The sequence below is a fragment of the Typopeltis vanoorti genome, chromosome 4, assembly GCF_054136105.1.
Source record: "Typopeltis vanoorti isolate ZY-2024b chromosome 4, IOZ_Tvanoo_1.0, whole genome shotgun sequence".
NCBI classification, from domain to species: domain Eukaryota; kingdom Metazoa; phylum Arthropoda; class Arachnida; order Uropygi; family Thelyphonidae; genus Typopeltis; species Typopeltis vanoorti.
Window position 1 is genome coordinate 64,849,484 of NC_143552.1, and position 12,611 is coordinate 64,862,094.

General features: G+C 38.8%; 1 protein-coding gene across 1 annotated transcript in view; it reads left to right on the forward strand.

The window, feature by feature from the left end:
- Positions 1–12,611, forward strand: part of LanA (laminin subunit alpha) — a 1,191,635-nt gene that overhangs the window by 403,706 nt on the left and 775,318 nt on the right. Inside the window, exon 18 of the mRNA XM_090391815.1 lies at positions 5,571–5,744. Within this exon, the coding sequence (XP_090247941.1) occupies positions 5,571–5,744 (174 nt within the window). The remainder of the gene's footprint in view (positions 1–5,570; positions 5,745–12,611) is intronic.

The following is a 12,611-nucleotide window of genomic DNA, read 5'->3' on the forward strand; positions in this document are numbered from 1 at the left end:
TTGATATAGTAGGATTGGTGTTCATAGTGAGGTCAAACCTCTCTTTTCGAAATTTGACAAGGGCCCATGAATTGGTATCAGAGAAATCAACATTGAAGTTATTATTTAGAATCATTAGTATTTCATGATAACTTTTCTTCAACACTGCAGCACAGCACCATCACTAGTATAAGTCTGAAAAATGAAGTGAATGCAATCTATGTTTTTTGTAATCAAGTTAAAATCTCAGGTTTAAATAAAATAAAAATTGATATCTGTAATTATTATTATTATAATTATTATTATTATTCAGACCTCCATGGAGTCAAAAGACTCATCATGGGAGGCCCTTCCTAAGAACATAAAGTCTGTCAAGACTCATTGAGGGGAGGTTCCCCCTAAGAAACACAAAGTCTATCATACCACTCCTTAAACTCATTGACCGTTCTCGCCCTCATCACTCTATCAGGCGATGCATTCCATGGCTCAACCACCCTCCATGCAAAGAAACCACTCCTCACCCCTCTTGCTCACAGTTTCCTTTCGTAACTTCCAGGGATGGCTTCTTGTCATCACTCCTTCCTGCTGTTCAACCAAGTGAAAGAACTCCCCAGTATCAACCTTGTAACCACCTCTCAACAGTTTAAAAGTCTCAATCATATCACCTCTCCTTCTTCTATCCACCAAACTCTGCAGTCCACATTCCCTCAGCCGATTCTCATAAATATCATTGTACAGTCCTGAGACCATCTTTGTCATCCGTCTTTGTATCTTTTCCACAGTTAATTTATCCCTTTCAAATCCTGGGTACCAAATCTGAGAACAATAATCCAAGTGTGGTCTGATCAGAGACTTATACAACGGAATGATAACCCTTTTATCTCTGCAGATCAGTGTCCTTCTCATAATTGCAGCAATCCTCTGTGTTACCTTCACCACCTTTGCAATATGTCCCCTAAACTTCAGGTTTCTATCAATCATCAACCCCAGATCTCTTGTCTCCCCAACTTCCTCCAGTATAACTCCTCCCATAGAGTATGCAGCATCCCATCGATGTTTCCCAAACCTCAAGACTTTACATTTTGCTGCATTAAACTGACAGTTACCCCCATTCATTTGTCCATCTATCTAGCTTATTCAAATCCTCTTGCAGGGCTACCACATCTGCACTATTACTAATAATTCTTCCCAGCTTCGCATCATCTGCAAACAACTGAATATCCCCTTGCAATCCACTGGCAATGTCATTGATATAAAGGTTAAACAAAATAGGTCCTAGTACTGAGCCCTGTGGGACCCCACTTGTAACCTTCTGTCTCTTTGAAACTGCTCCACCATACACAACTCTCTGATACCTATCAGACAGCCAATCTTGAATCCAGTTGACCAATCTGACATCCAGACCCATGTGTTGCAACTTAAATATCAGCTTATCATGTGGCACCGTGTCAAATGCCTTTGCTAAGTCTAAGAAAATTGCAGTATATGCCTTTCCTTCATCTAATGTTCTTGTAACTTTATTATAAAAGGCTAGCATATTGCTAAAACAAGAGCACCCTTTCACAAATCCATGTTGACTCTCACAGATAATATTACCCTCATCTGCCCAGTGCTGTATACGGTCCCTCACTACTTTCTCCAAGATCTTAACAACTACTGATGACACACAGACTGGTCTATAATTAGACACTTCCAGTCTGTTACCACCCTTATGCAATGGCACTATCTTACCTTTCTTCCATTCCCTGGGCACCTTTGCCGAAGCCAGACTTTCATTGAAAAGCCAGGTTAAAGGCACTGTCAGTTCCCTAGCACATTCTCTCAAAACTCATGGTGAAATACCATCCAGTCCCAAAGCTTTATTGACATCCATAAAAAAAATTAAAACCTATAAAACCTGTAAAACCTATAAATCCATAATTTAAGTTCAGCAGCACAAATATCTCCCACTAGCCTTACATTCAGACATTCCTATCATTTATTTATTTATTATTATCATTTATTATTATTATTACTTAAATATTATTATTATTATTAACACTAAACCTCCATGGAGTCAAAAGACTCATCACAGGGGCCAAATGCTATTACATCCAAAGCTTATAAAACAATGCCTTTAAACTCATTCAATGCATCTGCATTTACCACCCCAACAACTCTCCAAACTCTGCAAAGAACCTACTGATTATGCCCCTGCTCATGCTCACAGTTTCCAGGTGTGTCCCCTTCTTCTTCCCCCTTCTCCCATTCTGCAAAAAATTTCTTCTACTTTAACCTTGTAACAAACCTTTACCAACTTAAATGTCTCAGTCATATCCCCTCTCTTCCACCTATTCACAAGGATTTGCAAACTACATCCCCTTAATCTGTCATCATATCCCACATCCCAAAGACCAGTTATGACCTTAGTTAATTTTCTTTGGACATGATTTCCAATATATCTTCATCACCATGAAAACCAGGGGAACAAATCTTTACAATAATCCATATGAGGCCTTTTACAATGGAACCAAAACCTCTTTATTTTTAGAAGATAAAATCCTCTACATCATTGCCATAATGTGATGTGATGTGATGCCTTCTCAACTTGTGCAGTGTGGCCCCTGAACTTCAGATACTTGCCCACCACCACCACCACCACTCCAAGGTCTCTTATCTCCTTATTTTCCTTCAAAATTTCCCTGCCAAGTGTATACTTTGCATCCCATTTTTGTGTACCAAATTTCAGAATCTTACACTTTGCAACATTGCGTTGACAGTTCTATACTGTTGCCCACTCGTACAATCTATTAAAGTCTTCCTATATAAGGCCACAGCATCTGCTTGATTGATCATCACTCATTCCAGTTTTGCATCATCTGTTAACAGTTGCATATCACCAGTTAAACCTATCCCAATATCATTAATATACAATTTAAATAACAATGGTCCCAAAACAGACCTCCACAGTACACCACTAGTGACTTTCCTCTTTCAAGATAATGTCCCATGCACAACCTACTGATAGCTATCTGATTAGCCATTCACCTGGCCAACTCACTAGTCTATCATCAAATCCCATCTGCTTTAGTTTAGTGACCAATTTGTGGTGTGGCAATCTATCAAAAGCGTGTGCAAAATCCAAGTATACAATTGTATATGCATCTCCCTTGTCCAATACATTTGTCACCTTGTTATAGTACATAAGAATGCTTGTAAATCACAACCTCCCTTTAACAAACTCATGCTGAAAAGCACAAAGAATACCATTGTTTATCAACCCTTAAACTAATGATGCCAAGAAATTATATTCTTGGTTTAATCCTTTATTCAAGTCTAAGGAAGCAATATTTGCATGTGAAGTATCTTCATGACTTGGCTACTTGTTTATAGAGGCTAATGACTTCACATCATATGCCCTTAGTAAGCCATAATGCAAAGCACCTTTCAGATTTATTTATTTATTTGTATGGGGTTCCCTCTTCTTTCTTTCCCATCCCTTTGAGGGGGGGGGGGAGCAGGTTGAGCCCTCCTAATGAAGGATTAAGTATGTGTATTTTTGGTTGTAGGTCAGTGTATGTATTCACAGAGCTGGTTTGCTTGTTCTGAGGGATGAAAAACTTGAGTTTCTGAGTGAAAAAACCCTTTAATTCTGTATGAGACCTGCTAACTCACCTTTAGTTGAAAGAAACCAGATAAAGGTTCCTTCCTCACATCATGGACGAGAATCAAACCCAGGTCTTTCTGACCAAAGTTCTTCTATACTGACTGAGCTACAGAGGCTCTAACCCTTTCAGATGTGTATAATGGAAAGCATTATGGGTAAAATTCACAGTGTTTTCAATATTACTTAAATATCAAATCTGAATTATTCCTGACTGCAGAAGAGCTGGCAGTGGTGGAACTCTGTTGTTAAATAACTGATCTACATTAGGTCCATTATTTAATGCAAAACTAAATCATAGAATGAATGAATCAATAAATATGTTACAACTAAACTCTAAGTTGTGAATGTATTCCAACAAAGAATAAAATTAAATTTACGTTTTTATTTTATTTTATTTTATTTTTTCAATATCAAGTAGGCTACTAGCATTTTTCCTAACTAATCACAATGGACACACATAACATTGTGTTATGTCATGATATATTAAGAAATATTTATCTCTGAAAAGCTCTTGAGTTATGCATAAAGAATATTACAGTATTATGAAAATATTCTACTGAGTGATACTTTGCAATCTAAGAGAAATAACTTTTGTTGATGGAAGTTTTTTCACTTGGCTATGCTACCAATTATATATTTGGTTTAATCCTTTATCCAAGTATAAGCAAACAGAGTTTGCTCCTGAAGTATTTTCAGGACTGGGGAAACTTGTGGTAAAGGTGGTATAAGTTCTGATCACTTGCCTTAGGATCCCATAATGCAAAGCACATATCCTTATGGGTATGTATAATGCTATGCATTATGGGAAAGGGTGACTACCCAGACCAGTTTCCCTGTTTAAGTGTGGGTTACCTCTCCAAAAACTCATGAGATCCCTCGGATCACCCAACCCGCAGGATCAAAAACTCAGCATTGTTCTACTCAGTAACAGGCTCACCCTGACACTGAGAAGAATTCTCAGCATTGGCTCTGCCCCATGGCAGGCTCACCCCACCACCGAGCAGAACTGCTCATATTTCATCTGGGGGATAACAGCAACAGCCATGCCTCAGTTAACTTCATGGGCTACAGCATTGCCATTCATCACCCAAGCTTCCAACCGGTTTCGATCTTTATTGAGGTCTCGTCAGTGGGAGCCAGATCCAGAGGTGGTGATACTAAGGTAGAAGTAATGCAGAAGTCATATCACCATATACCAGTTGCCAAAAGGCGTCAACACCTTATTATTAAAATTCTCTAGATTAGAGATAGTTGATGAAATTTTTTTTCACTTGGCTATGCTACCAATTATATATTTGGTTTAACCCTTTATCCAAGTGAAAGGGATACTAATGCAAGTGATCAGAACTTATACCACCTTTACCACGAGTTACTCCAGTCCTGAAAATACTTCAGGTGCAAACTCTGTTTGCTTACTCTTGGATAAGGGATTAAATCAAATATATAATTGGTAGCATAGCCAAGTGAAAAAAACTTCCATCAACTATCTCTAATCCAGAGAATTTTAATAATAAGTTGCTGACACCTTTTGGCAACTAGTATATGGTGATATGACTTCTGCATAACTTCCACTTTAGTATCACTACCTCTGGCTCCCACTGACGAGACCTCAATAAAGGTCGAAACCAGTCTGCATAGTGACCCTTTTCCTAATGCACAGAATTATGGAAAACAAAGGCAAACATTATGGGATACTAAGGCAAGTGATCAGAACTTATACCACCTTCACCACGAGTTGCTCCAGTAATGAAAATACTTCAGTGCAAACTCTGTTTGCTTACACTTGGATAAAGGATTAAACAAAATATATAATTGGTAGAAATAACTTTTGTATTGCTATTAGCATAAGGCACAACTTAAGAAACTGTGATCTACAATATTGAACTACTATATATATTAAGATTTACTGCAATTAAAATTTCATGACACATAATTTATGTTTCAGGTTGAATTTGAAAGCGGATTAAATGAAGATCGCCTTGCAGTTGAGTTGCCCCATACTATTCAGGATGGAAGCAATGTAGGACTCATTTATTTGGATCATGAGGATGCTGTTGTTGATATTCAAGGATCAGTTCCAGAAATTGGAGATTATTCATTTGTAGTACATTATTATCAGGTATGGATGACTTGTTTAAAAGGAGTATTAAATTATATTTATTGATTTTTAAATGATGTTTATTGTATTAAATGATATTTGTTAAGTTGTTTTTTTTAATATTTGTTAAGTTGTTATATTTGTTATATTATGTTCGTAAGTTGCAGAAGGCTGAAATATTTCAGGTGCATGTGCACATATTTCCCTTATATCACTATTTCTGTACTCCTCTTATCCAATGCTTCAACCATCCTGCTCATTCTGCCTCCCAGAAAACAGACTGTGAACCTTTTCACTCACCACACCTCTTACCATTGAATCTCTGTACATTGCCACTCTCAAATCATTTGATATTTTTTTCAAATCTTTTGTCTCATTCTTCCTCACATTCCCATGCAGATCTGTAACTCTCCTCAGTTCATTCATCATACATTTAATCTCTTGCCTCATCTTTACCAACTCCACTTTCATGTCTTCAATTAGTTTCAGTGGCATTTAGGCAAATCACATTTTCACTACCTTGCACATCCACAGTCTTTCCAATCAACATCGCCACTTTCGCATGCTGTCTTACCATTACTGTTCAAGTACTCAACTGTACCATGAATTCTGCTTACTCCTGTAGCTACATCTGTGATCTTTCCCCATTATCGCTTACATTCAGTATCTCATAATCCATAAATATGGTACACTTCTTACACACCCAAACTCTCTCATTTCTTCTATTAATCCTCTCCACATAAATATCTTCAATCTCTTCCAAGCATTCACGACATCTCATCATTTTTAAAAAATCCATGCCACTTGCATTCATCTTTTCTGCCATCTTATTTTTCACCATTAACATTTCAACAGCATTGTAACCATAAGTGAAGCTGAGGAAATATACTGTCAAAGAGTTCTTTTTCTAGATGTGTAAAATAATCAGCTAAGGCTGGTGACATTGGACTGCCCATTGCTGTTTCTTCTATTTGTTTGAACAACTTATTTTGCCATGTAAAATATCTGCATCTATTATGAATTTAAATAGGTTAATAATGTCTTCTGGGAAATATGATTGTAAAAACTGTAGCGTCTCTTGTAGTGATGTATTGGCGAATTGTGAGACTACATCAAAAGAAACCATAATCTCATTATTAGACAGATGTAGATCTTTAATTTTCTCTTTAAAGTCATGTTTGTCTGCTTTCATGATGACAATATTGGTATTCTGGCATAGAGAGTGAAGAGCTTTTACTTCTGAAAAGGATGATTATAGGTTACTACTACTACTGGTCATATCATTATTGTTATTTTGTACATACTGGCCATATATTCAATCTAGACATTTCCTTCCTACCATCTACAAAGAATGCCACCTCTTTTCTTACCAGACATCTGTCAAGAATCCTGCTAATGTCATCTTTGATAATTTTGACTGACTGGTCATTCTGCTTTAATTAGAATTGAATGAAGAACATGAAGCTCTATTATGTTTTTGGAATCTGACAACTCTGACCTCGCTTCTCATGCTGTTGACACTGGAACAAAGTTTTTGAGAACCAAACAAAACTTCAAATTTGATTGTCTTTTTCTAGAAACATATGAAATGATATGAAATCATCTTAACCTGAACTGATCAGACTGCATGCCAATATCCAAGTTTTGGAAAGTGATCACTATTCATTGTTCATAAGTTGTTTTTAATTATTATTATTATTACGGGTATCTCCATGGAGTCAGCAGACTCATCGTGGGAGGCCCTTCCTAAGAAACACAAAGTCTATCTAGACTCATCGAGGGGAGGTCCCCCCCCCCTAAGAAACACAAAGTCTACAAAGTCTATCATACCACTCCTTGAACTCATTGACCGTTCTCGCTCTCACCACTCCATCAGGCTATGCATTCCATGGTTCAACCACCCTCCACACAAAGAAACCACTTATCACCCTCTTGCTCACAGTTTCCTTTCGTAACTTCCAGGGTTGGCCTCTTGTCATCACTCCTTCCTGCTGTTCAACCAAGCGAAAGAACTCCCCAGTGTCAACCTTGTAACCACCTCTCAACAGTTTAAAAGTCTCAATCATATCACCTCTCCCTCTTCTATCTACCAAACTCTGCAGTCCACATTCCCTCAGCCAATCCTCATAACTATCCTTGTACAGTCCTGAAACCATCTTTGTTATCCGCCTTTGTACCCTTTCCACAGTTAATTCATCCCCTTCAAATCCTGGTGACCAAATCTGAGAACAATAGTCCAAGTGTGGTCTGATCATGGTCTTATACAATGGAATGATAACTGTTTTATCTCTGCAGGTCAGTGTCCTTCTCATTATTGCAGCAATCGTCTGTGTTACCTTCACCACTTTTGCAATATGTCCCCTAAATTTCAGTTCTCTATCAATCATCAACCCCAGATCTCTTGTCTCCCTTAGTTCCTCAAGCATTACTCCACCCATAGAATAAGCAGTGTCCCATCGATGTTTCCCAAACCTCAAGAGCTTACATTTTGCTGCATTAAACCGACAGACACCCCGATCATTTGCCCATCTATCTAGCTTATTCAAATCCTCTTTCAGGTCTGCCACATCTGCACTATTACTAATAATCCTTCCCAGCTTCGCACCATCTGCAAACAACTGAATATCCCCTTGCAATCCACTGACAAAGTCATTGATATAAAGGTTAAACAATATAGCTCCCAGTACTGAGCTCTGTGGGACCCCACTTGTTAACCCTCTTCTTCCTTTAAACTGACCCACCATACACAACTCTCTGATACCTATCGGACAGCCAATCCTGAATCCAGTTGTCCAATCTGACATCCAGACCTATGTGCTGCAACTTAAATATCAGCTTATCATGTGGCACCCTGTTAAATGCCTTTGCTAAGTCTAAGAAAATTGCAGTATATGCCTTTCCCTCATCTACTGCTCTTGTAATTTTATCATAAAAGGCTAGCATATTGCTAAAACAAGAGCACCCCTTCACAAATCCATGTTGACTCTCATAGATAACATTACCCTCATCTGCCCAATGTTGTATGCAGTCCTTCACTACTTTCTCCAAGATCTTACTAACTACTGATGACACACAAACTGGCCTATAATTAGACACTTCCAGTCTGTTACCACCCTTATGCAATGGCACTATCTTACCTTCCTTCCATTTCCTGGGCACCTTTCCTGCAGCCAGACTTTCATTGAAAAGCCAGGTTAAAGGCACTGTCAGTTCCCTAGCGCATTCTCTCAAAACTCATGGTGAAATACCATTATGTCCCACAGCTTTACTGACATCTAGAGTACTCAGTATTTGAAACACACACTCTACTCCTGTACCTCTAAACCTCAAACTTGCCCTATCCCTCTAGTATTAAAACCGACTCCTCCAGGATGCAATACTCCAATAAAGTGTTCATTGAACAATTCCACTATGTCCTCTGCATCAGTCACTCTATTCCCATTTTTATTCCACAATATCATTCTTCCACAGTCATTTCTCCTCCTACTGACCACATATCTAAAAAATTCCCTAGGATTTTCTTTGGATCATAGGGCTAATCTCCTCTCATATACCAGTTTCGTCTTCCTTACCATACTGGTCACTCTTCTGGCCTGTGTCTTATACTCTTCCTGCATCTTCTCTTCACCTGTCTCCTTATATCACTTCCACAGCATCTTTTTCACATGCAATTCCTGTTTAATATTGTTTGTCATCCAATTTATTCCAAATTGTGTCCTCTTGTTCACTCGTGGTATACAACTTACCATTGCTGCTAACAAATATTCTTTCATAATTTCCCATGCACTAATGATATCCCGGCCTTCCAATTCCTCCCTTCATGAAACTTCCCCAAGTTGACGTCTTAGACTATTATAATTACCTGCCTTATAATTCCACATACGTTCCCGTCTCTTTGATACTCCTACATGTCTATTCATTTTTCAAGTCAAACCATATGGTCACTCTCTCTCTTCAACTGGTGGGAGCAATGTCATCTCAGTTATTATCAACTCTTCTGATGCTATAACCAAATCCAAAACTCTTGAACCTCTTGTTCACTCTTACATGTTGCATAAGACATTTGTCCCTCAGGAATTCTAGAAATTCCCCCCTTATTGCTACATGCATCTTCCTCTCCCCAATTTATACTACTGTAGTTAAACTCTCCCATAACAATCATTCTTCTTGCACTTGCCAAACTCGACTGTATAAATATTTCCTGGTCCCCACCCTCTGTACTCCTGGGTCTGTAGCAACACCCCACCAAATATCCTGTCTTACCCACCTCTACCTCAAACCATATACTTTCAAAATCATTAATGTCACTTCCTTCCAAAGTCTCCACTCTTAGAGAACATAGGTTGTCACTTATCATAAGCACTACTCCACTACAACGCTTTCCTTCCTATCCTGCTGAAAAATGCTGTACCCAGCGACTTCTATTCCTGTTATTATATCCTCTTCTGTCAACCACGTCTCAGTGAACCCCATAATTTTTGGCCAGGCTGATGCTATCTGCGCCACCAATTCCTCTCCATTATTTCAGATACTCCTGGCATTAGTATATAGCATATAAATGCCGTTCTATACCCAGCATTATCACCTCTAGACTCCACTGCGCTCAGTGTTACCTGATGTCATCCCCCTTCCCCTAAGTGCCCATTCTCACAAGAGGCCACCCCTGCTATCATTGTCCCAGGGACACACTTTTTCAGAACAACAATCTCTCCAGATGTCTACGTCATTCCTCATTCAAATGTAAGCGGGCTCTTGCATATGATTCCTCTATGTCCTCAAATGCACTCCAAGCATCCACATATTCCAGTCAAAATGAAGAAAGCAATTAAACGGCAGGAGTCGAGGATCAAACTCGAGACTTTTCACATGTGAAGCGAATGCTTTACCACTGAGCTACACCCCATTTTTTACATTTTTTACATCACTCACCAACTTAGTCACTCTCCTCTGAACCATGTCCACAGCCTCCTCATCTCCAAGGAATCCAGGTGACCAGACCTGAGCACAGTAATCCAAATGTGGAAGTATCAATGCTTTATAAAGGGGAATAATAACCTCTTTATCTCTGGATGTCAGTGTGTTCCTCAACAACCAAGTAATCCTATGTGCAATCTTGGACACCTTAGCAATGTGTCCTCTGAACTTCATCTCCCTATCCACCAACACTCCTAAGTCCTTAGCCTCATCAACCTCTTGGAGTTCCGTTCCATCAATGTAGTACACAGCTGGTAATTTTTTACTCCCAAAATGCATGACTTTACACTTTTCTACATTGAAGTGACATCCATTACCTTTTGCCCATTTTACCAACTTATTTAAATCATCATGCAAACTTTCAACATCAGCTTGATTTTTTATTGTCTACTCAACTTTGCATTATCAGCAAACAACTCAGTATCTCCCTTTAAGCCATTTCCTATATCATTTATGTGCAAATTAAATTACCGGGGGCCAACACAGAGCCCTGAGGCACACCACTGGTCACCTGCCTCATCCTGGACTCTGCTCCTCCATACACCACCTTCTGGTATCTCTCCCTGAGCCATTCTCCTATCCATATCACCAGTTTAGTATCCATTCCCATCTGCTCCAATTTACACAACAGTATTTCATGGGGTATCCATCAAAAGCCTTATCAAAATCCAGAAGTATCACTGTGTAGCCATTTCCTTTGTCCAACTCAGATGTCATTCTATTATATAAAGCTATTAAGTTGCTAAGGCAGGATCGACATTTAACAAACCATGTTGGCCCCTCTAGAGTATCATATCCTGATCCATCCATTCTTGAATTTTGTCTTTAACCAACTTTTCCAATGCTTTTACCACCACTCCCGAGATGGTGATTGGTCTGTAATTAACTACCACAGTTTTAGAGCCACCTTTACGCAAAGGAACGACTTTGCCTTCCTTCCACTCCCTAGGGACCATACCAGAGTTCAAACGTAAGTAAAATTACCAAGCAAGAGGCATTGACATTCACGCAACTGATATTCCATCTAGACCTACAGCAGTGTTTGCATTTAAATTTTGCAATATACCAAGTACCTCTGATTTCTTAACTTCAGTTCTCACATTAGTTATTGCTACAGGTACAGAGATATCCTCACTTGGGTGATAGACTTTTGAAAAGTGATCACTCAGCAATTCCACTATTACATCTGAATTTTTCACTTCAATACCATCAGCACCCACTAAAGTTATCCTTCCGAAGTCATTCTTCCCTTTATTTGCCACATAGCAGAAGAACTCTTTGGGATTACTCTTGATCTCCTTGGCTAAGTTCTTCTCATAATCTGATTTAGCTTTTCTTTCTATGCTGATAACCTTCCTAGCTTGAGCCTTGTACTGCTCATCGGTGTACTGATTGCCTTTCTCCTTCTAAATTCTCCATAACATTTTATATTTTTTTGCAGATCAAGTTTGATACTACTACTCATCCATCTATTGCCTACCTTGTTTGCCTTCCTGACCATGGGGACACAATCTGATATTGCTTTCCTCAGATACCTGGTGATTTTTTTATCCCATGCACTGCTAACATCTTTCCCCTGCAATATGTTCTGCCATAGGACTGTTGCAAGCTCACTCCGAAGCTTGCTATAATTGCCTAACCTGTAATTCCAAATATATCCTTTCTTGAGAGAGAAATTCACAAATTTTGCAACCTTGCATGTCAATACCACATGATCGCTCTCTCCAATTGGTGGTAATAACAAGGACACCTTACTTATGCCTATATCCTCCGAACCAATGACCATGTCCAACACTCTCACACCATGTGTCCCTTCAGTTACTTGCTGTTTCAAGTAATTATCTCATAGAAGATGTATGAATTCCATTTCCATTTTGCCATGTGTTATTTTGTCATTCCAGTTGATATCACCAT